Source organism: Miniopterus schreibersii, assembly GCF_964146895.1.
Source record: "Miniopterus schreibersii genome assembly, chromosome: 8".
Classification (NCBI taxonomy): domain Eukaryota; kingdom Metazoa; phylum Chordata; class Mammalia; order Chiroptera; family Miniopteridae; genus Miniopterus; species Miniopterus schreibersii.
In genome coordinates this window covers 41850213-41876335 of record NC_138109.1, presented here as the reverse complement: position 1 = coordinate 41876335, position 26123 = coordinate 41850213, and the positions used below count along the sequence as shown (strand labels likewise).

Here is a 26123-nt window from a genome sequence, read left to right as displayed (position 1 = left end):
ACAACTCAGGGCTGGGGGTGAGAACCAGGCTGCAGGAGATGAGAGGCAGGGGAGCAGAGAAAACCTGAGGTGGTGGGTGCGGGCCACTTCCTTAAAAGTTTGAAAGCAAAAGAGCACAGTAAACGATCAATAACCCTTTAGTACTGAGTTTTCCCGAAGCCTTTTTAAATATACCTAGAAAGGTCAGGTAATGGTCCCAACAAAGAAAGTGTTCATTCTCTAAAATGCTAGATTTAAAAGTTCTAATTTCTGAATTGTTTTTTAACTCACTCCCATATACTGGATAATTCTCAAGAGGTTTGTTTTTTTTTTAAATCAATGAACTGAAGCAGTGCTTAATTTCCCAGCAGATAGTCTATTGGGCTCTGTTGTCAGGGCCTCCTACTATGCTTTCTTTAGCATCGTTCTATCAACAATGACAACAGACGAGAAACATCTTGATTCAAGATGCTAACGTATTTTTGAGAGAAGCTTTATATTTCCTATGATGTCTGATAACAGAAACAGATCATATAGAAATACTTTAAAGTGAAGATAAAAAGGAAGGCATCGTTTAATTTGGTTGGGGGGGAAATTTTCCCTATTGATTTTGGGGGAGGGTTTCCCGCCGACATTCCCAGAGTCAACAGAATTGTCCCTAATTTGCTATTAGTACTGACGATGCAGCTGAAGCTGCTGCTAATGAATATTTTATGAAGCGGGAGGGGGACGGCAGGTCTCAGCGTGGATGGCGGCCAAGCCTAACTCTCTCACCTCGCGGTCCTCGCTCAGCGCCACCTCCCCTTTTTCAGCTGCCTGAGGGCACCTCCGTCTGCACGTCCCATTCTTAACTTAAATGCAACAAGTACAAGCTCAAACTTAGAATCTCGGTCCTCCGTCCTTCCTGCTAACCGGCCCTTAGTTCTGCTACCAGGACCACTGATCTCGTTGCCCAGACTCAACCTTTCAGCTGCGGTCACAGGAGCTACTGTTGCCCAGGGCTTCCTATCGGGCTCTGTACTGTTAAGAGCTTAGCGACCGGGTATTTTCACTTGCTTTTGGTAAGCAGAGGCTGTACCCCCACATGCCCTGGTTAGCCCTCCCTCTGAGTGAGTGTTATGTCTCCTGGGGCCGGGCCCCAACCATGGCTGCCCCCATCCTCGGCCCGACTCCCAAACCCTGTGAGGTAGGTGCCAGCATCATCATTACTTTAAGATGGGGAAGCTGTGGCCAAGTGAGGTTGGTAATGTATTATATTTTTATTAATTAAAAAAAAAATTCTCATCCAAGGATATTTTTTTTCCATTGCTTTTTTAGAGTGGAAGGAGAGAGAGAGAGAGAAACATGGATGGCACACTCCCCGACCGGGGCCGGGATCAAGCCTGCAGCCCAGGTACATGCCCTTGGCCGGAATCGAACCTGAGACCCTTCAGTCCGAGGGCCGATGCCCTAACCACTGAGCAAACCAGCCAGGGCTGGCAGTTTATTTAAGGTCACTTAACTAGTGACTGTGACAACAGGACTCAGACCTGAGACTGCAAACATCCAGAGCTCCAAACTTTCAAGTGCTGTCGTGTTCCCTCAGAGTCACCTGTGACTCGTCCTTCCCCTGTGCCTGGTCGTGAAGACTTTGCCCCTACAGTGTCCCTCCCGCACAACTGTCCTGGTTTCCATTTCCGCGTCCCCACTCAGTTCAGCCTCTCACGGCCCCTCACTTCTCCTCAGTGGTCTTTCCGCTCTCCACTGACAGGTTTATCTGAGGGAGTCACCCCATGTATATTATTAGCTGAGCGAAAGCCTTCGGTGCCTACCCGGGGTCTGCGTGTCATTTTCTAACCCAGGCGTTCCGGTTACCATCCAAGGGCCCTTCCGCTCTTAGCTCTGAGCACTTGTCCTTGTGAACACCGTTTTCACCCAGGGCTCTGACCTCCTCTGTCAGCTGAAAGTCTACTTATCACCTTCACGGCCTAGGTCGGTGCTACCTCCTTCAAGAATCCTTCTCTGATTCCCTTATTCAGATAAAGATACTCTGGGCTTTTCTTACAAAATCATATCCTAGCCCGTACTGGGTCGCTTGTGTGCTTATCGCCCCCGTAGGATCCTGGTAACTGTTACCAGTATCTTTGTGGTTGGGAGCTGGTTAGCGTGGAGCCATCCCCTCTTACTTGAAGCGTTCGCCCGCATTAAATTTTATTGTTAGGTGCTGCCAGGGTGTGTGGTCCATGTAGTCAAGATGTTTTCGATCTAGTAAGGGAAACGAAACTACTGTTCCAAACTTGGCTGGAGAACAACCAGGAGCTCGACTGTGAGAGCGATGAGAGACGGGAGGGAAGGAGGGAATGGGGAGGGTTCAGAGAAGGGTGAGACCCGAGTGCAGCGCTGAGAAGTGAAGAAAGTAGCTGTAGGGGAAGGAAGGGCCTGGGCGCGCAGGGCTGGGAACAAGGGCGGCCTTTAGGAACACCCACTGAGAAGGAAAGCACCAGGGAAAGTCAGGATGTTTCAAATTAAACCATTCTTTCAAATTTACAGTGTCATTTCTTTTTTTCTTAATAGTTAATTTTTTTAAATATGTAATTGACATAATAGTGTGTAAGTTCAAGGTGTAGCAAGTCGATTCGATACATTTATATAATATTATATACTGCCATGTGCTTACCACCATGGCTTAGCTGACACACCCATCCAAGGCCTTTTGGGACAACCAGCATTCTTCCAAGTTCGTCGCAACGAGTGGCTTTTCACTGTATATTCTTCTGCTAGATAGTTGCTAAAATTCATCATCAACTCTCTGGATTACATACAGTACATGGCCATAGACGGGCAGACTGCTTCCTCTTTGCTTTTTAACAGCCATCATGTTTTAAGGTTTGATTCCTAACACAGCTGGGACAGATGGTAAGACAATCTCATGGATAAGATGTTAGAACTAAAAAAAAGCCATTTTTACAATGGACTTTCTACATACTAAAGAATTTTCTTTATTCTTATTTAATCACACAAAATCGCCCTATGATTGTCCCTGCTGTCGTCCCAAGAGAGGAGATGTTCACAAATGTGCAATGAAAATAGGAAGCTCATGTACTTACTGTATTTATGATTTAATCCAGATCCCAAACTGGCCTATGGAGATTGACAAATATTGGTTGTGATAAATTATTACACGGACATATTCCCACCAAGGCACTAACAGAAAAAATAACAAATACCAATTAATTCATTTTGAAAAGCTACCTTAAAAGCCAGAGCAAGCAGAAGGAAAGAGATTTTAAAAGTATATGTGTTTTTACAACATGTCATTTGGGGGGAAAAATGAGACATCGATACATTTTAAAACTATAACCCACTGACTGTTTTCCCACTTCCTAAATTCTTTTTGGTATGAATTACACATCATTTTTTCCTTAGGACTACGGTGTTGCTAATTTTTTCCATATGTGTACAATTTGTCTTTGACCTCTAACAAATGTCCTCTAGGCAGTCCACTTACCATCCAAGAACAATGCCCCAGCATCATTTTACATGCACACAAAGGGCTGAAAGCTCCATAAAAATAAATGATCCATGAGTACAAGCTACATTAACCAGCAGAATAATAAACTATTTCAGCCCTGTAAATTTTAGTGCCATCCATTCAAAACCACACTGGATCACTTCAGCACTAAATTCATAGGAACAAAATAGTAAATACACATGTCTTATGTGTTAAGCTGCCAGCTATATATTTTGTGGGAAAGTTTGTTAGCCTCAGAAAAATCTATTCAAAGGCACATCGGGCAGTGTCCACTTAAAAGCAGTGTCTCTTTCGAATCCATGATTTTATGTGTTACAAATACATTTACTCTTAGGCATCATGTATATTTAATATCACAACGATTACTTCGGTGCCCTAAAAAGGCTTTGTTCACTTTATAGTTTCCATTATTGAAGAGCCAACATTCAGTTCTCCCACAATTCTGTAAAGTGCAGGCAACCCGCAAGAGCTTCTAGTTTTAGCTAGCGGCCCCACGGGACGACGGTAATTGTTATGAAATCATTAATTCTACCTCAGCAGTTTCAACTGTCAGGTACATGTAACAGTAATTGCACTTAATGAATGCTGCTCAATTTATTAAGTAGAAGATGAAAGCCAGTATTCTTTTATACGCAGCACTGAGGCATACTAAGGTTTATCAGTTGTGTATACCATGTTGAATATTCTACTGTCATTTATGGGCCAGGGTTTGTAGCCATATGTGTGTTTTTCTAAAAAAAAAAAAAACTTCTCTTCAATTAACAACAATGCAGAAAATTCTAACTCTTTAACTGAAGACTAATTAAAATAATTAGTACCCAAAGTAATATTTAATAAGAACCTACGTCTATGAAAAAAATCCAACAGGACCAAGACTTCGTTCCTTCTTAAGCTAAACAAGATTCTTTCCTGTGCCACCCTCCCTTCCCCCAACCTTTAAGAGTATAAAAAAAGTCCAAAATCTTCCAGTTGCTTGAAGTATTAATATTTTCTTCTCAAACTTTTAGTTCAGTAAAAATTTGTGTACTTAGATACAGCCTATTTCTTGATTTAAAAAAAAGTAATACTAGATTTCTTCTTTTCAGTCACTCAAAGTAAACGGCATAGACGTTTGCAAGAGCAAAGAGAGAAGAGTTTCTAAAAACATAAGATGCAAAGTTATCACTTTTAGGGTTCCAGAGGCATCTACTTCCAATAAGTATGCTCTGACCGTCCCGCTGTCCAATGTGAACAGTCACAATTAGCTTGTACCTCGGAATCGCCAAGGCCTTGACCTGGGCTTTAATAACCTAGAATTTAAAAGGAGAAAAAAAAGGTTCTCATTTAGCAACATTGAATCTTAAGGGTATTAATCTTTTTCATAAATATAGTGGTTTTAAGAAAATAACATGATCCATTGTAGATACTTTCAGAAATTGTTATAGAGCCATAACTGAATTGCTTCAAGCACTGTCCTCATGAGAGTGGACATGTAGGGACAACGTGATAGCACCAGCAATAAATCTACATTTTCTAAGGCACATGAAAATACTGTAATGCTGAAAATGGAATTTATTAATAGAGTTATTACATTCTTTTGAAAATCTATGTTAAGATGGCTTCCCTTCAGGGAGTGTTGGCATTAGAGTTACACCATCCTGTTCATGCCTAAGTAAGAAACCATACGCCTGGAGTCTCCTGTGATATGACTAATCATAAATGCTCATTAAAGACTTTGTAACAAAACAGCAAACAGAGAACAGCTGGTGGAGTGCCAGCACTTTAGTTGATAAAAATAGAAATGAATGTATTTAAATGTATTTAAAGGCCACAATGTCTGTGTTTGATGGGCATCAAAGCTGCCTTGGGGAAGAGAAATGATCATTAAAATATTTTGTCTCTTACAATAATTTTTAAAAATAAATGGGGCCGTTTTATACATTTTTTAAAACAAAATGCATGCAAATGATGCACATAATGATTGTTTTAGACAAAGGCTTTTACACACATAGAATATGACCTAATAAATATTTTAATAAAATAAAATATAAATAAGCATTTTTACTGCTACTGCCCATTAATTGCTTTCTTCAAAAAGTGGGGGGTCATGCTTTCAGCAAATATTCTAGTTGTAGTTAACACTTTAGGCAAATCGCACATTACCTCAGAAATTGTCTTAGTCATCTGTCGACAGAGCTCCGGCTCATATCGTTCTTCTTGCAGATAGCCAGTTAACACATCTTTCAGAATGTGACTGACAGTGACCACAGGAAAAGGTGTGGTAGGACCTGAAAACACAGACAAAGTTTCTTTCTAGGCAGTCATTTTATTTATTTATTATGTTTATTATTTAAAAAAAGAATAGTTTAGTGATTTTTTAGAGAGGAAAGGAGGAGAGAGAAACCTGGATGTGAGAGGGTAACATGTCAGGGCCTCCTGCACGCCCCCTACCGGCACCCAGCGGAAACCGGGGCACGTGCTCTGACCCGCATGGAACCCCAACCTCTCTGTGCTCGGGAGGGCGCCCAACCACTGAGCCACACCAGCCAGGGCTGAGAAGTCATTTTATATCAGACCGCGCACCTCAGAGGCTAATGAAGAGCACTGAACCATGAAGAGACGCTCAGTCTTCTGTGGGGCCCTCATTTAAGGAAAAATAGGTAGTCTTAGTTAGTTTCCCAGTCAGGTTCCCTGACAGAGGACAGGGCAATGGGCTCGCCCACTTAGCAGCTACCCAAAGAGTGTGCTCAGCCACGCAGGCCTGACACCAACAGGTACCCTCCCAGCTCCCACTCCCAGTGACTTCCCCCCAAGTCTCAGCACCTCTCCCCCCTCCCGTCTGCCAACCACACCGCAGCTGGCCGGTGGCGCTAAGTCCCAGGTCTTCCTGCAGCATTGCCCTTGGCGAGGGCTGAGCGTCGGCCCCCGTCCTCCCCGAGACTCCCCTCCCAGCACCACAGCTCCCCGTGGCTGCTGCTGCACCTCACGGGCTTCATTTTTTAAAGGGTGCTTGGACATTCGCCCTTGCTCTGTTTTTTGTACGGAACACCCTTTCCCGTCTTGTTCATCTGAGAAATAGCCACTAACGTTTCAAGGCCAGCTCAAAGCCCTTTCCAGGTATCCTTCTTCCTCTCTTCAGATAGAAGCCACCCCCTCCTCTGTGCTCCCAGCACTGGGACCCCACCTCTGTCGCGGCTCCTCATCTACCTAAGGGCTGAGGCATGCCCGCCCTCTCCCCAGTGAAACGGTAAGGCAGGCCCGACCTTATCTTCTTCAGAGACTAACTCCATGCTAAAGGCACAAGAAGTGTTCGATGTGTGATTTCCAAAACAAGAGCAAAACAAACATTTATAGATAATAACCATGGTACAGATCATGGCTACTTTTACTGAGCATTTTCTACACGTCAGGCGCTATGATAAGAGTTTCATATTTATTACCTTATATAATCGTCCAATAAATCTCTGGGGTAAATCTCACTGTTATCTCCATTTCACAGATGGGAACACAGAGGTTTAAATGCATTGTGTAACTTGCCCAGAATCACACAGTGGCAGAGCTGGGGTGTACTCCCAGGTTTATCTGATTCAAGAGCTCATCTTCTTCACCACATTTAGTCCGTGTTCAGATAAGGAGCTTCAGATGGATCTTCTTTGTCCTGCATTCCAGGAATCTTACCTGTACCTCCTGGGAATATTAACTTCATCGTATTTCTGTCACTGTACAACATGCACAGGTGCCCAGGGGCTGGGGTACAGGGGCTCAATCGTTATTTGCTGAATTGATATGGATAAAGGAATGAAATCGAGAATTATATGCAATTCTATTGGACTAGTCATCAGTATCTTTTAAGTGTTTATTTTTAATGACTGTATTGGTCGGGGTCTAAGGGAACACATGGCACAGTAGAGTTAAGACAATTCCAGAAGGATTTAAGAAAGACTCCTTCGAGAGGCCTGAGCGGGATGTAGGAAATCACAAAGGAAACTACGCCTGGGTTAGTGAAAGTGAGGGTGTTACCCTCTTCCTACCCCAGGCTTGCGGGGTCTGAGAAAGAGACTCTGACTAGATCCTGGAAGAAGCATGTGAAGCAGGCTCCCTTGAGAGCAGTTATGTCCTTCTGCTGGTGGATGCAAACAGCCTGAAGTGAACCCACAGGCAGGGTGGGGAAAGAACTCCAGCTCCCAGTCCTTTTACCCTGAGACTTCCTACTGAAGTTTCCCGATGGCTGAACCTAACAGAAGGTTACGGCCCATGCTTATAGATGAGTTAGGCCAGCCTCCTGAGACTCAATAAACAGTATTTTTATTTTGGTGATTATATAGAAATTGTTCATTTAAATTTATATTAGTGTGGGGAATGAATCTGAACATGTAAAACAGAGACACCTGGTACACTGAGTGTGATAATTAACCCCAATGCTTGGTCAGCAGGAATCTCTGTTCTGCAGGACAGAGGTGAGCAGTTATAAACCTGTGAAAGGTTGGTCCCGATTACTCCTGCTCGTGGGGTCAGTGGTAGGGAAGCAGTCCCCGCAGCCAAGCTCCCCGGTACCTATAGGCCTCGGCGTCCCTTTCTGAGGATCTTTTAGATTTCTACTCAAATATTCTAGTGAAATGAAGCTAAATTTGTGGGTGATTTTCCCCTTTCTATTTAAGAACTTTTAAAATACTACCAGCTTGAAATGATGCTACCAGCTTGTACTAAATAAAATAGATTATGTCCTTTAGATCGATACCTCTCTCTTTTTCACTTCCTCCTACCGAGCACTCATATCACATATCCCCTACTTGACCTACATCACTCACATGACGCTTAATTTAGTCATGTGTACGGTGACCATATGCATGGTTACCTTCAGAAAGTGGTAAATGCCATCAGTGCAGGGGTTTGTCTGCCTACTACACCTCCCTGTCGTTTGGGAACAGCACCTTCCTTTCCAGGAACTGGTCCTCTGTCTACACTAAGCACCTGGCTCTTTAGGATCTACCATCGCTTCCTTTGAGCTCAACTCCAGGTCATGGTTGACTGGCCAGAGCTGGCACTTGTCCCAAGCCAGGCCAATTAGACTCCTTTCTTGGAATTTTTATTTCAAATTGAAATGGGAAGGGGGGTGTCAGGCTCTTTCTGTGGCAAAGTTATGCCACGGGACCCTTCGGAACTGCTGGAGGCCATGCTTCTCACAGTGGGAGGGAGTCCCGGGCACAGTGAGAGGAGCTCACGCACAGTTCAGTGCTGGAAAGACAGAATCCTGGTGGCACTTGAGTCCCCGTTTCCAGTAGTTTCCGTTGGCCAGATGAACCAACGTCTTTTCTGCACTTTGTTTAGTTGGTGTGTTTTTTTTAAATCTCATTAACCAGATTTTATTCTGCAAATATTTTTAAATATAGTAATGAACTTTTCTCACTTCGTTGTGACATTTCCCTATAGAGCCAGAACCATCCGTTGCCTTGCTCAGGCAGGGATGCAGACACACAGAGAGGAAGAAATAGTCAGTGTTCAGCTCTTGGCTTCCCAGATATGCTCCCGACAGTCAACTGATGTGAACGCCAGAGCATTTTTTCTTTTTTCTTTGTGTTTTTTTTGAGAGACATTTATGTTCTTCAGGAGGGGAACGCTTTTTTAGAAATCAAAAATCAAGGACCTGAAGTTCTGCTGGATAAAAAAGAAAGCAAAAAAGAAAAACTTGTCCATAAAAACAGATAAGAGAGACTAGATAAAAGTGTGGTTATTTAATATATCTGTGTCTCAGTGTCCCCAAGTTGAGATAAAAAGGATGACCGCATATTGTTTTTTGTTAGGATTAAATGAGTTGAACTATTTAAAGTGCTTCCAACAGTGTCTGCCACACACGCTCCTTAGATCACGTTGTTGTTGCTCTCCCGCTCCGAGGGGGAGATGGGCGCCCTGCGAGGGGGCGACAGGCGAGCAGGGAGGGAGCGAGGCCGCCACGGAGGGGCCAAGTCAGAGCTGAGAGACCCGCGGGCTCGGTCCAGGAAAGCAGCTGATGACAGGGCCTGCTCATCTCAGGGAAGCTGAGCTCAGATGATGTCTCTCTCTCTCTCTCCATCTTAAAATTCCACTTTCCATTATGTTGGTTCCATTCTCACGCCGGCGGTCTCAGGGGGGCCACCAAGGACTCCCGCCTGACTGGGTGCTCACCGTCAGTGTCTTTAAAGAATCAAGTGCGTCTTCAATCACTGCTCCAAAAAAAGTCTGTGGAGAACTCATTCCATAATTAATAGGAAACTCTACTGGATCTCATAGAAGGCTTTTCTTCTCAGTGATCCAAGGTAAAGTCTTAGAGCCAGTCATTTTGAGAAGCAATAACACAATGAATGGAGAAGCAATTTAAACACATCACTTCATTTAATTCGCATTGTAGCCCTATAATGTGTGGACTGTTATCCCTGTTTACAGATGAGGAAGCTGAGATTCAAGGATTCTGAATTCCTTGCTCGAACATCATTTATTTAGAATTTGGCAAAATTAGTATTCGAATTCAGATACTTTGGATCCGATAGCCTCTATTTTTTTCTATATGCATGTTTCAGTAATTAATTACTGAGCAAATGTAAAAAGTGTTTTATTACAAGAAATATACTTTCATTTTTTTCCATTCCCTTTTTTCCTTTCATTAATTTGCATTCATGTTTCATCTCATCCTTGGTAGCTGTAATCACTCAGATAAAGGGAGTACAAACATGCTCAACGTTTAAGATATGTTTAGAGGATACAAATATTATTGGATAGAATGAAAAATTAAACACAGTGATGCTGGTGACTGACTGATTCCTCCCACCCTACTAATCTGGTCAGTATTGCATTTTGTAGTTGTGAGAAAATCTTTACCAAAGACTCACAGAGCACCTTTCAGATGCAAAATAAACCCAGAAATAAGAAGTAGAAATATATTTTTTATTTTAATAAGCTGACTAGTTGAATGTTTAAAAAATGGACTGTCAAGCATAAAAGACTTTAATTATAAAAGAATAATTCACATAACTTTTTGCAAGAAAATACGAAAAATACTATATATATTATGTTTATACTATATACTATATACTATATACTATATACTATATACTATATACTATATACTATATTATATATTATATATATATACACATACACACACACACTGTGGTATTTGGAAAATTACTTTTCTAACTTGGTTCAACATCCAGGATTTCTAAAACTGATAAAATGATTTAATTCATTTATTTGAAGAAATAAGTTATGAAAATAATATATCCTATGAAGAAGAAACACAGGGGCTTCATATTTCGACTCCTTTATCTTGCTGAAATCTGATTTGAACCCTTTCGGTATGCAGGGCCCAAGGTCATAGGCACAGATGGCTCAGATCTTTTAGTTATAAGTGGGTGAAAACCTAGTCTAAAAGTACTTTGGGCTTAGGACTCGGATGGTGACATTTTTAGTTCTCTCTTGGTCTCAGTTTCATGTGAGGGCAAGATAGCCAAGCTGCCTTACCCCCTATATTCCTCCAGGTTTCAGGGCCTGATTTGCTTCTTCAACAGCTCAAACAACATTTTCTGCATTGAATATCAAGGCTTTGATTTGGTTTGACCAATCAAAGGGTTCTATGCCATCCCAGAACCAGTCACTGTTGCATCTCTGAGGCTAGTGTCAGCTTCAACAGAATATTATGAACCCAAAGTGGTAATGATGCCGTGCCCCCCTCCCCCCCCTAAAAAAAACTGGGTAAGGGTTACCAGAAGAAATATAAAAGTATATTGGATGGCAGGAATATTAGTTGCCTACCATAGCACTATGAAAATACCAGCAGACCGACTAATTATGGAGCCTGTAATCCATGTAGTCTTGGGGATTACTGTAGAAAACCGGCTACAAGGCCTAATGGGATGTGCTGATGGTCTATAATTTTCTTGAGGTTAATGCACAGATGGAACTGCTCCGGCCCGTAGGGTCTTCCTTTGGTCATTGGTAAGCCTCTGTGGAATTTCTATCTAGCAGTAATTATATATGGATTCAGATAATAGTGGGCAGACACGCATCGAGAGAAAACAAGCATGTCTAAGAGGAAACATGAATGGGAAAAGATATTCACTGTGGACTCCACTGGGAGTATAGGGGCAGGTGCAAAGATCTTTGTTTTCAAAGATCTAAAACCTCAGTGTGAGGGATAAACATCTCTGTCAACAGGGGACCAGAAAGCATTTGCCTTTGCCTTGAAGGCTTTTTCTCCACCTGTCAACAGCATGGGTTGGTTTTGTTGGACAGGACTTTAATGCATATCTTTTATTTCATATTTTATATACACACTTCAAGTGTATATAAAATAACTCCACAAGATAACCCCCCAAATACTCAGTGAATTTCTTAATTCAGTACACATAATATTCATCAGCACCACTCGGTGAATTGCTGGGTGTTTAGGAAACACAGATAAAGAAAAGTAGGCGAAGGGAGTTGGTCCCAGTTTGCAGAGGAAGAAATTAAAGCAGCATCAGGTGTTGAGTGTCTAAAGATCCGCCCAGGTCCAGGATAGGGCCATGATGAGGAGGTATCCCCTGAGATTCCTCCTTGGGAAAAGCTTGTCCCCATGTCTTGCCAAGGTCCCTCTGTCCAGCTATCTACCTGGAGCCATACTGCTCCCCAGGGAGACGCCTTGGCCCCCAGCACATGAAGAACCGCGGCCTTGGTACTGCAGAGCTGGAATCGTAGAGCTCTATTGCTAATAAAGTTTGGGGTGATCACACACACACACACACACACACACACACACACAAATAGAAAAGAAATTAAAGCAGCATCAAATCACTCGGTTAATGAAGATCTCTTATACTGTACTAGCATTGACGATAATGCCAAGTTATTAGATATTAGTTTAAGTAAATATCATTCACAAAATTAGAAGTTTAAGATAGAAGCGAGTGATAAAAGAACACACCCAGCTGATAGGAGTTTTCCATCCGAGCCTTGGGTTGGGAGGCAGCGCCAGGCCGGCTGCGTTCATCCACGTAGGCACAGTGCTCACAAGCTGAAAGCAAGGGAGGAAACAAGCACCAGTAGTTATTGCAACAATAATAACAAACACAAGGTTGCTTTCAGCAAAAATGTTACAAAGGTAAAATTTTCTCTAAAAAATTTCAAGCAAGTCCCATGTAAATATCCCGGTGGCATATTTGAAGCCCAAAACATTTGAGAGATGGGAACATTAGGGTGTAAGAAGTTACTTGGAGCAGATCTCAACATAGTGCCTGCAGCCCAGTGCGGTGCCTGGGGCACCTGATTATTAAGAAAATTCACGGTTGGTCTGTCCGCGGGCATCTCCGGCTCTCCTCAAAGCGGACAAAGCTCACAAAAGGGCCTGGGCAATGTATGAGAAAGCTTAAAACGTTGGGAAACAACTCTACGTATACATGGGGGGTTATAAAAGGTGCACTCTTAGTATATGCACCTCACAAGTCCCTTTAGTAGGAAAAAGAAAAATGGGAAACTCATCTACATGGTGAGAGAAACCACAATTCACCCGAACTATCGTAAATCAATAAGTGTCAATCACCCTTTTCAACGTTAAGAAAGGGGTTGGCTCGGTTACCGAGGCGATATAAGCTTATCCAGGTGCTGAACAGGAGGCCCAACCCAAGAGGAGCCCCCAGTGTCCCTCAGGCACTACTTAATTCAACTTAATTCAGAGGAAATCCAACTGTCACTAATGGCAGTCTCAGAATGCTCTACCCCCAATTTTCTCCACCTGTGAAAATGGAAGTTAAGCCAGGTGTCATTTCAAAGGAGATGACAAAAGTGTGTGTGTGTGTGTGTGTGTGTTTTCAGAGTGACCACTTTTATAAGCAGGCTATGTGTTTGCTTTAATTAAATGAAAAATAGATATTTGTCCTTAATCGTTGGGGATTTTTTTTTCTTTCTTCCATGAGGAGTTTAAAATACTTAATTCTCAGCTGTGTGGCATTAGCGAGCTTCTTGCAAAGTGATATTTTAAGAAAGTCATGGCTAATCTATTTTTTTAAAAATCCTTTAATACAATACCATTTACACAATAAATGAAGGTTTACCCACCCAGCCCAGGAAGGCAATGCAAGACGTTATGGCTGCTTTTTCACGACGGATTTCTGGATTAGTGCTTTAGGCTTTATTCTTGTAACACCTGCTGTCCTCAATTTTTTGCTGCCTTTTGAAGTAGCAACCAACCTGTTCAGCTCCATGGCTGCAGGTGTTGTGGGCAGTTCCAAAGAAGACAGCTCCTGCTTAGCGCTGCAGAAGCCCCTTGATTCTGAGATAAGCCAGCCTGTCCCCATGTTATGAAGGCGACATTTAACTCTGCAAAACATTTCCTATGATGACCTTATCTTACCTTCACAATGGTCTTTTGAGTAAGTAAAAGAGTCACCATTCTACCCATTTCAGAGATACAGGGAACAATGAAAAAGGCTTACTTTCACACATATAGGACAGGCAGACTTATTTCAAACGTGCTATTCACCTCAGTGACAAAGTCTCACGTCTGATTGTATCTGACGGAATGAAAACAGGGGTAATGACTACCTGAGAAAGTTAACTACTGCAATTAAGATGTCACACGTAAGAAGGTATTAACAAAAACCCCATTTCTTTTCTACTGAATACCATACTAAAAACTCATAGAAAGAGAAGCAGAGTTGGTACAAAACCCAGATTTGCCAGAGTTAGAGTCTAAGGCAAGAAAGCAAACAAGGATTTTTACAAACAGTCCTCACTATTGTTTGCTATTGCCACGTTACTTAAAAATTGATATTTAGGGCAGTTTACAATATTTTCAGTATGAAACTGGTGCCATAGGGAAGCCCCAAAACCCCACTGGCTGAAGACTATGTGCAAATAGAAAGTTTCGCAGTGACTTTTTTTATTTACTGAAGATGATTTCATTCATTGTCTTTTTATTTCCATGGTAATCATGTGTATGGTCATTCTAAAAAGTTCAAAACACATAGAAAAGTATAAAGAGCAAAGTAAAATTACACAAAAAAGTACTAACCCCAGTGGTTATCTAACCATTTTAACATTAAAAAAATCTTTTCAGACATGATTTTACATACACGGTCACATTATAGATGCTGAGTTGTTTTTCCATTCAAATGTATTGTAAATAACTTTCTATGTAAATAAATAGTTATCTACATCAATATTTGAAATACCAAGAGAATATTTAATATATGAACATGCTACATTTTATGTAACTGTTTATTCTCCAGGACATTTAGGTTGTTTCCATTACTCCACTATCGTAACGGAGATTGTAGTGACCATCGTGGCAGGGACTGCCATTTGCTTTCCAATGTTGTTCTTTCTTTCTTCCTTGGTAACAGAGCCTTAAGTTTGTGGGAATGTTTCTCTCTAAATTAAAGACAAGTTCTTGGACTTCTTTGGTGCTATGGGGGCCTTGTGGCTTATAATGTAAGTGGAAGTTTGTGCCCTTCATGATGCTTGGAATATGGATACGATGGGAAGAGCTCAGCAGCTATCCTGGGCCTTGAGACAATTTTATCGATTATGGACCAGAAAAATAGATGTCTAGGCCCCTGAACTGCTTCCCTCCATACTATTTATGTAAGAGAAAAATATATTTCTATTTTGTTTAAGCTACAGTTTTTGTGGTTTTTTAAAAAATATATTATTATAAAAAGCCGTAGCTATAACTGATTCAAATTCTGATACAGAGTTTGTTTCTTGGAAGTAGGATGCTGAAAGTAAAAGAAACAAAACTTGGAGTTAGTTTTGTGGAGGAGACAGGGCTTTGGGGTGTGATGTTTCAGACATTTTGCTGGAAACCTGGCATCGCTTATCGCACAGAAGGAAAATAGTTGGTTAGGCTACCAATTTCTGTGCCTTGGGTGGCCGACCCTGTATAATCCAAGACTACAACTTCATGAAAAATTATAGAAAAATTATTCTTTTTTAAAAACTCTGTTTATGGTAACTTTTGAAACTGAAACCTGATAGGTACACACTCGAAAAAGGTGGGTTGAAAAAAAGGAGAGAGAAGAGTAAAGAGAAGAATAAGGGGAACAGAAAAAACAGAAAAAGGAAGATACTTATTCCTTGAAAAAAGATAAAATACTAAAAATGCTTGAAATCTGGGCAATTGACATTAAACCAGGTTACGAACTCAGTGAATTTTTAGAAATAAAAGAGATCCTGCCTGGCTGGGCGTGGCTCAGCAGTTGAGCATCGACTTAGGATCCAGGAGATCAAGGTTCGATTCCCAGTCAGGGCACATGCCCGGGTTGGGGGCTCGATCCTCAGTCGGGGGCCTGCGGGAGGCAGCTGGTCAATGACTCTCTCATCATTGATGTTTCTATCTCTCTCTCTCCCTCTCCCTTCCTCTCTCTGAAATCAGTAAAGACATTTTTTTTTAAATGTTTAAAAAAATGTTAAAAAAAAGAAATAAAAGAGATCTTATATTTGAAAATTGGGAATTACCAATATTAATTCAGGATATTGACTTATAAAAACACATATTTTCTTTTTATTTATTTATTAATTTTTAGAAAGAGAAAAGATAGAGAAACATCAATTTTGTTGTTCCACTTATTTGCGCATTCATTAGCTGATTCTTGTATGAGCCTCAACTGGAGATTGAACCCCAAACCTTGGTGTATCCGGATGATGCTCTAATCAACTGAGCTACTTGGCCAGGAACATACATATTTTCTTTTGATAAACAGCTTTACTCAAGCCCTTGGTAATTTTCAAAGATTAAAAACATGAGATGCTTGAAGAGAAAGCTTAATTATCAGTTCTGCATACACAGCACAATAAATTTATTGAGTATATGTCACAACATTCCAAGTGGATGAATTTCAGTCGTCTATGACCAGACTTTCCCTAGTGTATAATACTAACTCTTCAGAGTCATGATCTCATTGCAAAGGGAATGCTGCAGTTGATTTTATTTTTTAAATGTGAAAAATGATCTTGCTGTTTATGTGTTTATCATCAGCTTCTTGGCATTAATGGAGAAAGACATTTCAATTGGCAAAATATATATAAGAGATGTAAAGTTTTAGAAAGAAAGGTAGATTACTGGTAAGTCTCACGTAAACTGGTGAAAGCATTGCACAAATCAACTAACATTACTCTAGAAGAAGAGTAACAATTTGTAACCCAGTGCAAATTTCAGTTAATACTTAGAATCACATGTACAATTGATGAAGACAGATTTGAAAATTAATCTGGATGCAGAAATAAGTTGCATAAAATTGGTCCACAGTAGCAAAAGTAACCCTTCTATCTTGTACTTGATTGACTGGAAACGTCCCATGTTAACTAACCCAACAGCCAGTGTTCTAATTACACAAAAAAGGGACAAAAAATCAAATAGTTAGAGTTGTAATTAATTTAATCTTCTATGAAATTCAGGTTTCCTGAAAACATCTTACAAATTTGTTTGCTGAGCATTCCATGAATTACACAGAATAAAAGCAAGGCATGTCTTATTGTTTTGGCTGTTAGAGATAGAAACAATTATTTCGATTAAATCTCACTAGCCACAAATATCATGTAATTTTCACTGAGAATTCATTCCCAGATATTTTCACTACATTACTTAAATATTTTGAAACTGCAGTAAGACATAATATTTGAATGTGCAGAAAGCCTTAGAGCCATTACTTTAGTAGATTAAGAAGATCAGAATATCATCTCTTCTGTTTGTTACCTTGAAATATCTGGAACTGCCATATTTTGAATGGTATTTAAGCAGGACTTTTTCCCTTAAATTTGTTATTAAAGTCATGTGCTGCCTCCTAGTGGGGAAACTTCAGAGCCCACAGAGAAAAAGAAGGCTCCCGGGTATAAATTTGTACTTTTTTCTCTTCATTCTTTCAACAAATATTCCCCGCCCAGAATGTGGCAGGCAAAGTGGGAAGTAACAGCAATACAAAGAAAAATTAGAACCCCCAATGCTTAAGAAATAAGATGTAGAAAACAAGATAAAATATGCATCCCAACGCACTTACTTGGGAACTTTCCTCCTCAAAGCTTCTATGGATAATTTTATGTATGTTATGTTTAAAAGGAAAAGCATAGTTACTCTTCCCCCATCAGTAGAGGGTATAAATTGCCTGGTAAGGTAATTTAGTTTTATGGCCATTTAATTTACAGCAAGTTTGCTGGATTTTTATGTAGTTTTAAGATATTTTATTTACATTGACCCCATCTTACTGGTATGAGAAAAGTTATAATGTAAACAAAAATCAAGATATTTTCAGAAACAAAAGAGGAGAGGAAAATGACATGATACATGTTCTTGTGAAATACATTTTTTAAGAGGAGAAATGATTCTCAAGGACAAAGAGTGAACCATGTGACCTGTGAAAGTCTAGCTCTGATGTGGATTGAAGATAACCTAGGAAAGGCAATTGACAAAATAGAACAATTTTAAGTGTACAGATAGAAAACCAGAGCGTCTAAAGTCCACTGAACTAATGTTCACCCAAGAAGAGGTAAGGTTAAGGTCAAGGGCTGCTGATGAAACTTCTGTTGAAGCCCCTGAATGAATGCATAGTTTCAATGTTGCACAGCCCTTGGCAATCATCAGAGAGGTGAGGCTGAGAGTGTGGGTGCCGCAGTTACCTCTACAATACTATGGAGATCATCAAGAAGTGTGATCTCTCTTTACAGATTTTCAACACAAATGAAAGTGTTTTTTAATTTTTAAAAAATAGATGCACAATGGAATGTTTCAACAGAGGTAAAAGGATACCTTATTTTACAAATTTGAATAAGCACTTTTCCATTTGTTGTAAATGCATCTTATGTCTACACGATAAAAGCCCTTAGTCACCCTAGAATTAACACACATATTAAACCCGTGAACCTAACCTGTTTGTGAGCAAAAGAACTTGCTTGTTCAGAAACTAGTATAATGCAATAATTATCCATTCAACTGTCAAAAAATAGTCACTGAGTCACTGCTACGTGCCAGGCACTATTCTGGGTCCTTGGGATACAACAGTGAAAATGACTAAGATCTCTGCCTTCGTGGAACTTAGTGAGAAGAGACAGACAATAGACAATAAAATACTACATGAGTAAATTATCTATTATGTTAGGAGGTGATAACTGCTACAAGGGAAAGGAGAGCTTAGTTAAGGGAGCTCGTCAGTGGATGGGGGGAGGGTGCTGTTTGTAATTTTAAACAGAATGGTCAAGATAGGCCTCGGTGAGCAAGGAATTGAAGGAGGTGAGGAAATGAGCCACGTGGAGGTCTGAGGGACGAGTGTGTCAGGGAGAGGGAAGGGCACACGCACAGGCTTTGAGACAGGAGGCTGCCTGGTGTCTTTGAAGAAATGCATAAAGACCAGAGTAGCTGGGGTGGAGGGAGCAAGCGGGAGGCTGCAAAAGATGAGGTTACCAAGGTGTCAGGTAGCCCGATCATGTGGCACTTTGTGGGCGTTTGTAGAACCTTGGCTTTTACTCTGATAAAGCAGGAGCCTGCAGAGAGTCTTGAGCAGAGAAATAGTAAGGTTCACTTTATATTTTACAACGATCACTTCAACTGTGGTGATGAGGATAGACTGTAGGTTGGCATGAATACAAGCTGGGTGACCAGTTAGAAAGCTTTAACGTAATCCAGGTTAGGGAGGACAGCAACTGCTATGGACTAAATAGCACCTCCCCCAGATTCATATGCTGAGGCCTCAACCCCCCATGTATTGGAAACAGGGCCTTTAAATTTAAAGTGATTAAGGTTAAATGAGGTCGTAAGTGTGAAGCCCTGAGCAGGCAGGACTGGGTCCTCATTAAAGAAGAGACGCCAGGGTTCTCTCTCGGCCACGTGAGGGCACCGTGAGAAGGCGGCCGTCTGCAAGCCAGGAAGCAGGCCCTCACCCAAACCTGACCATGCTGGCACCCTGATTTCCGACTTCCAACCTCCAAAACTGTGAGAAAAGAAATTCCTATGGTTTAAGCCACCCAACCTATGCAATTTTGTTAGAGCAGCTCAAGCTGATAAATGCAGTGACCAAGACCGGGATGGCAGCAGGCGAGGGTAACGGTAAGAAGTTGGGTTCTGGATGTATTTTCAAAGTTGATCTGGTAGAATTTCCTGATAAATGGGAAGGAGGGTAGTTAGATGAAGAGTTAAGCTGTGAGAATGTTGAGACTGAGATGTCTACTAGGTACTGAAGTGACAGGTCACTAGGCAGTTAGATATATGAGCCTGGGCTGCAGATACGCATCTGGGGACATAACACCATGTCTGGCACCAGACTGGAGGTGATTCCTGAGGGGATAAGAGGAGGACAAGGGGGGGAGGGGGACAAGGGACGGCTCCCTAAGGCAATTCTCCATTAAGAAACTGGGGAGAGAAGGGTAGACCAGCCAAGAAGGCTGAGAAGGGTAGACCAGCCAAAAAGGCTGAGAAGGGGGTGCCAGTCAGGTAGAAGGAAAAGAGGAGAGTGTGCGTCCTGAAGCCAGGTGAAGAAAGTGTTTCCAGGAGAAAGGAGTGGCAAACAGTGCCAAATGTTGTTGAGAGGTCAAGCAGGGCCTGAGGACTGAACACTAATCAGCACTGTGAAAGTCACGATCTCGGCCAGAGCAATGTCATGAGTCCAGGGACAGTCTGTTTTGCTCACCACTGCATGTTCAGCATCTATCACAATGCCCAGACCCTAGGCAACAAAAATTTGTCCAGTGAATAAACAAAATGCGCTATTGTTATGATCATTTTATAGATAACCCAGTAAGACTTAAAAAATATTAAATGGTAACTGGTGAAGCAGAATATCTGAGATTCAAACTCAGGCCTAGCTGGATTCCAAAGTTCTATGTAATCATAGCAGTTAATACTGTACTTGCTCTGTCCTTGGGCATGCCAAGAACCATCGCAGGCGTTTCCACGTGTTATTTCAATAAATCCTCACCAGGTGGCATTTAGTTTACTTGAGTAACGAGCTTCTCCAGAGTTGACCCTACAGTTAAGCACCTTTATATGCTTAACGTGGCACAATGAGTCACACAGAAGCTCAGTGAACCCTGAATAAATGAATAACTGCAAGAATACAGTGTGTTAGGTGCTGCCAGTGGGTTCAAGGGCAGAGCTGTGGGATCCATGCTCAAAGTTCTCGTAACATGACATTGCCGTAATTTTGGTTTGTGGCAAAAGAGACTCTTTTGTCACCAACCTTAGGCCTCGCCTACTAGTTGAACTACTGGACTCGGAGATAATAAGCCTGGATATTATGTCACATGATCCTGGGAAAGTAACTTAACCTCGGGTTTCAATTTCCATTTTAAGAACATGAGAGCAGCACATCTGTTCAAATATTGTTCAAAGGCTGCCAAAGGCTGAGCTTCCAACACGAAAGATGTCATTGTAAATACCTGCTCTTACCCAAGGATGGGAAACAGAAGGTTCTGGTGAATGAACAGAAGAGTTTCGTTAATGCAAGTCACACATAAATGACCAGTTTCCAGAGGATGAGAATACTTGACTCTAAACAGAAGCCCACTTTGCCATTTCTCAATTCTGCAGTTTTGGAGGCTCAGCCTCTCTAAGCACCTGTTTCTTCATTCGTAAATTGGAGATGATATAGCATCTATCTTATAGAGCAGAGGTTGGCAAACTTCGCTGTAAAATTCCACACAGCAATTGTTTTTTGGCTTTGTGGGACCTATAGCTTCCATCGCAACTACTCAACTCTATAGTTCTAGTGTAAAAGCAGCCAGAGGCAATACATATACGAAAAGGCATGGATATGTTCCAATAAACATTTACTTATGGATACTGAAATTTGAGTTTCTTATAATTTTTACATAACAAAAAAATATTACCTCCTTTTGATGTTTCTTTTCAACCATATAATAACCATACTTAGCTACGGCCATAACAAAAGCACATGGCAGGTTGAATTTGGCCCTTAGACCATAGTTTGCCACCCCCTGAAATAGAGCTTCTATGAGAATTAAGTGAGGTCATAGTGAGGGCTTAATAAATGTCAGCTATTATCGCCCTTATTACTATTAATTATTTAAGTGGAATACAAAGTATGATGTCAACCACGTAGGTATGTATAGAAAGAAATGTGATGTGTTAACAGTTATGATAGCGAGATAGTAAGATCCAACTTAACATGTTTCTTTAAAAACAAACATAAAATTACATTAGAATGAAAACACAATTTAAATAAAAACAGCCAACCCTAATAACTGTTAACAATAATTATACTGACTATAAATTCTATCTTCCTTTCACAATTCAGAAGGCTCTTTGGATATCCATTATGCCCAGGGATCAGTGTTAAGCATTAGATGCTACTGTAGAAGACTGTAGGCATAAAAATCAAGATTATAGGATTAAATCTATGTTGATCTTATATCGCACCTGAACCTTGTACTTGTCCATTTTCTCTCTTTTTAATTCCTAAAGGAAATGTTTCCTTTTCTCTTGATAAACATTATGAACCTGACTATTCAATAATTGAATATAAGTTATTAGACATTCAGTTACTCTTTGATGCGCCCATAAAGTTCCTTCGGCCGGAATTCATGACTACTTAGAGAAGACATGCTCCCCCCTTTTCTTCAATGAATGAGCCATTCGGTCGTTAGCAATGTCTGATGTCATCATAACCTATGGAAGAAAACTTTTCCTAAAACAGCAGATGAAAGATCTGAAAACATTGTAGTATAACACAGAGATTCATTCTAAATAAAGTACATAGATGCTTTTACTACCATTTTTGCAGAGAAGTGGGGTTGCCTTAAGAGTGATTTTTAATGTATGCTGTTATTCTGGTCAGTACAACTGGAAATATAATAACCCTGATAGCCTTTTATTTATGCAATAGTATACTTACTTCACATAAGCAGATATTAAATTGCAGCAAATTGCTTAACTGCAGAAGAGGTTAAGGTTACTGAGAAAAGATAGCCACGTGTAGAAGAAAGATATTATCTCACACCAGAAAGCAGTACTTTTATTTTCTTTTATTATTATTTTTAATCCTCACCTGAGGATATTTTTTCCACTGCTTTTCAGAAAGAGTGGAAGGGAGAGAGAGAGACACATCGATTGGTTGCCTCCTGAACACACTCTGACCAGGGCTGGGGATCAAACCTGCAAACAAGGTACATGCCCTTGGCAGGAATCGAACCCGGGACCCTTCAGTCTACGGGCCAATGCTCTAACCACTGAGCCAAACTAGCTAGCACAGAAAGCAGTATTTTTTATTGACTCCCCGTTTACTCTTTTTTTTTTTTTATCTTTATTGATTTCAGAGAGAGGAAAAGAGAGGGAGAGACAGGTAGAAACATCAGTGATGAGAGAGTCACTGATCGAGCCTGCAACCCGGGCATGCGCCCTGACCGGGAATCAAACCCTGATCGCCTGGATCCCAGGTCGACGCTCAACCGCTGAGCCACGCCCGGCCGGGCTCCCTGTTTACTCTTGATGAAAGTTTGCTAATTAATATTTGTTGTTGCTGCTGTTACTTTAAAAATTAAAATAGTCTTCCCCAAAGGGCACTTTTTTCAAGCAACCATGATTTACTTTGTAAAGGGCAAACAGAGCTTAACTTTTAACTCGGTAATTTATTGGAACACTTACCTCTTTCTCACAAATGCTTGTTTAAAGCTGGTGACAGGGCCCAGCAGGTGTGGCTCAGCAGTTGAGCATCTGCCTATGACCCAGGAGATCGAGGTTTGATTAGGAGGTGGCCTGTCAATGACTGACTCTCACATCACTGATGTTTCTATCTCTCCCTCTTGCTTCCTCTCCCTGAAATCAATAAAATATATTAAAAGATAAATAAATAAAAGCTGGTAGTAGGAACGGACCTCCCAGAACTTAGAGTATGACTCTGCTGTCCTATTGCCTACATACAAATTTAGCAATTCATTTAAATTATTTTATAATCTGTAAATCTGAGAGCCCCAGCAAGGAGACACTGTGCTAGACACTCAAGCCGAACTGAAACAGTTGCTGCCTTCAAGGAGCTGGCAGCTGAGGGCCGGGGGGACAGGAACACACCCCAAACCCACTGTGACCACTGTCAGGGCAGAGACAAAGGGCACTGAAGGCCGAGGTGCCCTGTACACTGGGAAGGGAGGCTGTGGTGCATGTGTGTGTGCCTGTGTGCCTGCGGTGAGTGGACACCTGAGTGTGGGCATCTTTGTGCGTGTGCCTGAGAGTGTTTTTCTCTCTGGGCATGTGCGTGAGTGCTCGAGTCCCCATGAGTGTGTGAGGCTGTGTGTGCCAGTGAGTGTCCGCGAACGGAGGCGCGCGCCTGTGCGTACCGTGCGCATCTCCGGGTGTGCATCGGTGTGAATGGGTGACCCTGCGGGCACCCGAGCGCGTGCCTTTGTGTGGCCTTGCGTATGATGCGTCTTTGTCCTGCACGTATGTGGAGCTGTGTGTGAGCATGTGTGTGTGCCTGCAGGTATGAGCATTAGCAGCTGTGGACGTGAGTGTGTGCGCGTGTGTGAATGTGTGAGCGTGTGTGTGCACACGTGCCTGGGCGAGTGTCTGCGTGTGTGGACAGGGCACACTGAGACTGATTAATCGCGCCATTCAGGTTCCTACCCGAAGGGACGCAGACAGACCTCCGTCTGTCCGTCGGTCCCGCGCTCCCCACGCTGCCCCCAGGCCCGCGCTGGAGCCTGCAGGCGCCCCCGGGTGGCCCCCCGCCCCAGGAGCGCAGGCGGGCGGGCAGGTGCGGGGCGACCAGAGGCCGGGGCCCGCCTCCAGCCCCGCACCTCACAGGTTGGGGGGGGCTCGCGGGGCGGCCGGGGCTCGCGGCCGCGCAGGCAGCCATTTCTCGGCCGGGGCCCCCGCTCCTCAGTCCCCGCGGGGCTCGAACTGGCATCGCGCCCTCGTCTCCGTCGCACCCCGACGCTGCGAGAAGGTGAGGGGAAGGCGCGCTTACCTGCCGCAGGGCGCTCGGGGCTCCGCGCCCGCCGCCCGCCCCGGGGCCCCTCCCCCCTCCCCCCTCCCCCTCCCCCTCCCCCCTCCCCCCAGCGCCCTCGCTCCCCGGGGCTCCGCGGCCCGTCTCCAAGGTGACACCCTCCAAACAGACGCCCCCCTCCCGGCTGTCGGGGACCCCACGGTCGCAGCGCGGAGGGGCCGCCGCGAGCTGGCGGGGCCTGGAGCGCGCGGTGTCGAGGGGCCACCTGGGGCGCGACATGCAGCCCGAAGAGCCCCGGGCAGTTCCTTTGCCCTCAGAGGTCAGGGCAGGAGCAGAAAATGCTGCGGTCTCCTAGGGTCGGGAATCCGAGGCCCAGGGGGACAGGAAAGCAGCCCCTCCCTCCCCCGCCGCTCCCCACCCCCTTCCCGGGCGCAGCTGGCTGATAGTAGCGGCGCTTTATTGAGCACTTACCTTTACGAGCAGCTTTAGCTTTATTTAGCCTTCCCGACAGCGCCGTCAAGCGGCTGCTCTCCCTTTGCGGGCTTAGACAATTGGGGTTCCCGGGTGCTGAGCAGCGCGCCCAGGGCGCCCGGGGGCTCGCGGGCCCGTCCCCTCCGCGCTGCGCCGCCCGGCGCCCGACCCTGCAGGCAGCTCCCAGATGGAGCTGGCTGGGACTGAGGACCTGCCTGACACGAAACTGACCCTCCCTCCTTAAGAGCTAGCCCCTTCCTAAGGCCGGCACCCCTTCCCCAGCCAGAGCAAACAGGACCAAACTCCCGGGGCCCTCCGCAGCGGGCAGTCATTGGAGGTGCGAATAAAGCCACCTTCCTGGCCGTGTCCCCTGGTGAGTGCTCAGCGCAGTCGGGATTAGCTGGCAATGGCGACACACTGAGAGCGCAGTAGGGCCCCACGGTTGTGAGAGTGTCTGAGAAAGAACATTCGCGTTTTCTGGCCCCTTTCAGGCCTATTCACATAAAACCGGGAAAGGATTATTGAATATCTACCATGCACTAGGTAAGAAGGGGCAGGGGACGGATAACTATTATCTCGTCTGTTCAATGACCCTATGACAATGGGACATTAGTAACTATTCTTTTTTATAAATTTATTTGAGAGAGAGGAGGGGCAGTGGAGAGAGGAGAGAGAGAAACATCGATTTGTTATTCCACTTATTTTTGCATTCTTTGGTTGGTTGCTTCTTGTATGCGCCCTGACAGATGCCCAAACCCACTGGCATGTGGGCATGACACTCTAACCAGCTGGGCTCCCCGGGGCCTCCTTTTTTTTAGATAAGGAAATGAAGAATCACTGAGTAACATGCTCAAGTCCATCGTTACACTATAGAGCTGGGATTTGTCCCGCTCCAAAGCCCTCGCTTGGTGCCAGGCCTTTTTCTGACCTTGCCCACCCTAAACCTGCAATAAAGTTTTCTAGAAATGTGAGCAAAATTTTAAGAGGCTGTTAATAAAAAGAGGTTCACAGCTGAATTTATTTTTATGTTTTTCATTTATTTTTCAGGGGAAAAAAAATCACATTTAAACAATCACTCAGATATTTCTTCTTGTTCACACGTATAATGAAACTCTGTTCTGAAACTGGGAACCCTAGTTGCAGTAATGTGCCGCGATAAATAACGGAATATTCAGGATTCTGTGAAGTGGGTGATTGGAAAAGTTATGAAAGAAAAAACTGTTGGTAAAAATCATTATTTACAAAAAAATGATACACCTTTCCTAACTTATAAGGCAAGTAACGTTAAAATG

General features: G+C 42.9%; 1 protein-coding gene across 3 annotated transcripts; it reads right to left on the bottom strand.

Annotated features, from left to right (window-relative positions):
* Positions 1-2543: 2543 nt before the first annotated feature.
* DYNLT5 (dynein light chain Tctex-type family member 5) lies at positions 2544-24983 on the bottom strand. 3 transcript variants are annotated; one of them, XM_081145953.1, is made up of 5 exons: positions 24832-24983; positions 23064-23234; positions 12405-12494; positions 5633-5757; positions 2544-4779 (listed from the first exon to the last, which is right to left on the bottom strand). In XM_081145953.1, the coding sequence occupies exons 3-5, from the start codon at positions 12424-12426 to the stop codon at positions 4576-4578; spliced, it is 351 nt and encodes a 116-aa protein (XP_081002079.1). In that variant the 5' UTR covers positions 12427-12494; positions 23064-23234; positions 24832-24983; the 3' UTR covers positions 2544-4575. The 3 variants fall into 3 exon arrangements, with proteins under 3 accessions (XP_081002079.1, XP_081002080.1, XP_081002081.1); XM_081145954.1 differs by lacking the exon at positions 24832-24983 and adding an exon at positions 24382-24440 and having other exon boundaries at positions 2939-4779; XM_081145955.1 differs by lacking the exon at positions 23064-23234 and having other exon boundaries at positions 3060-4779; positions 24832-24972.
* Between the last annotated feature and the right edge of the window lie 1140 nt (positions 24984-26123).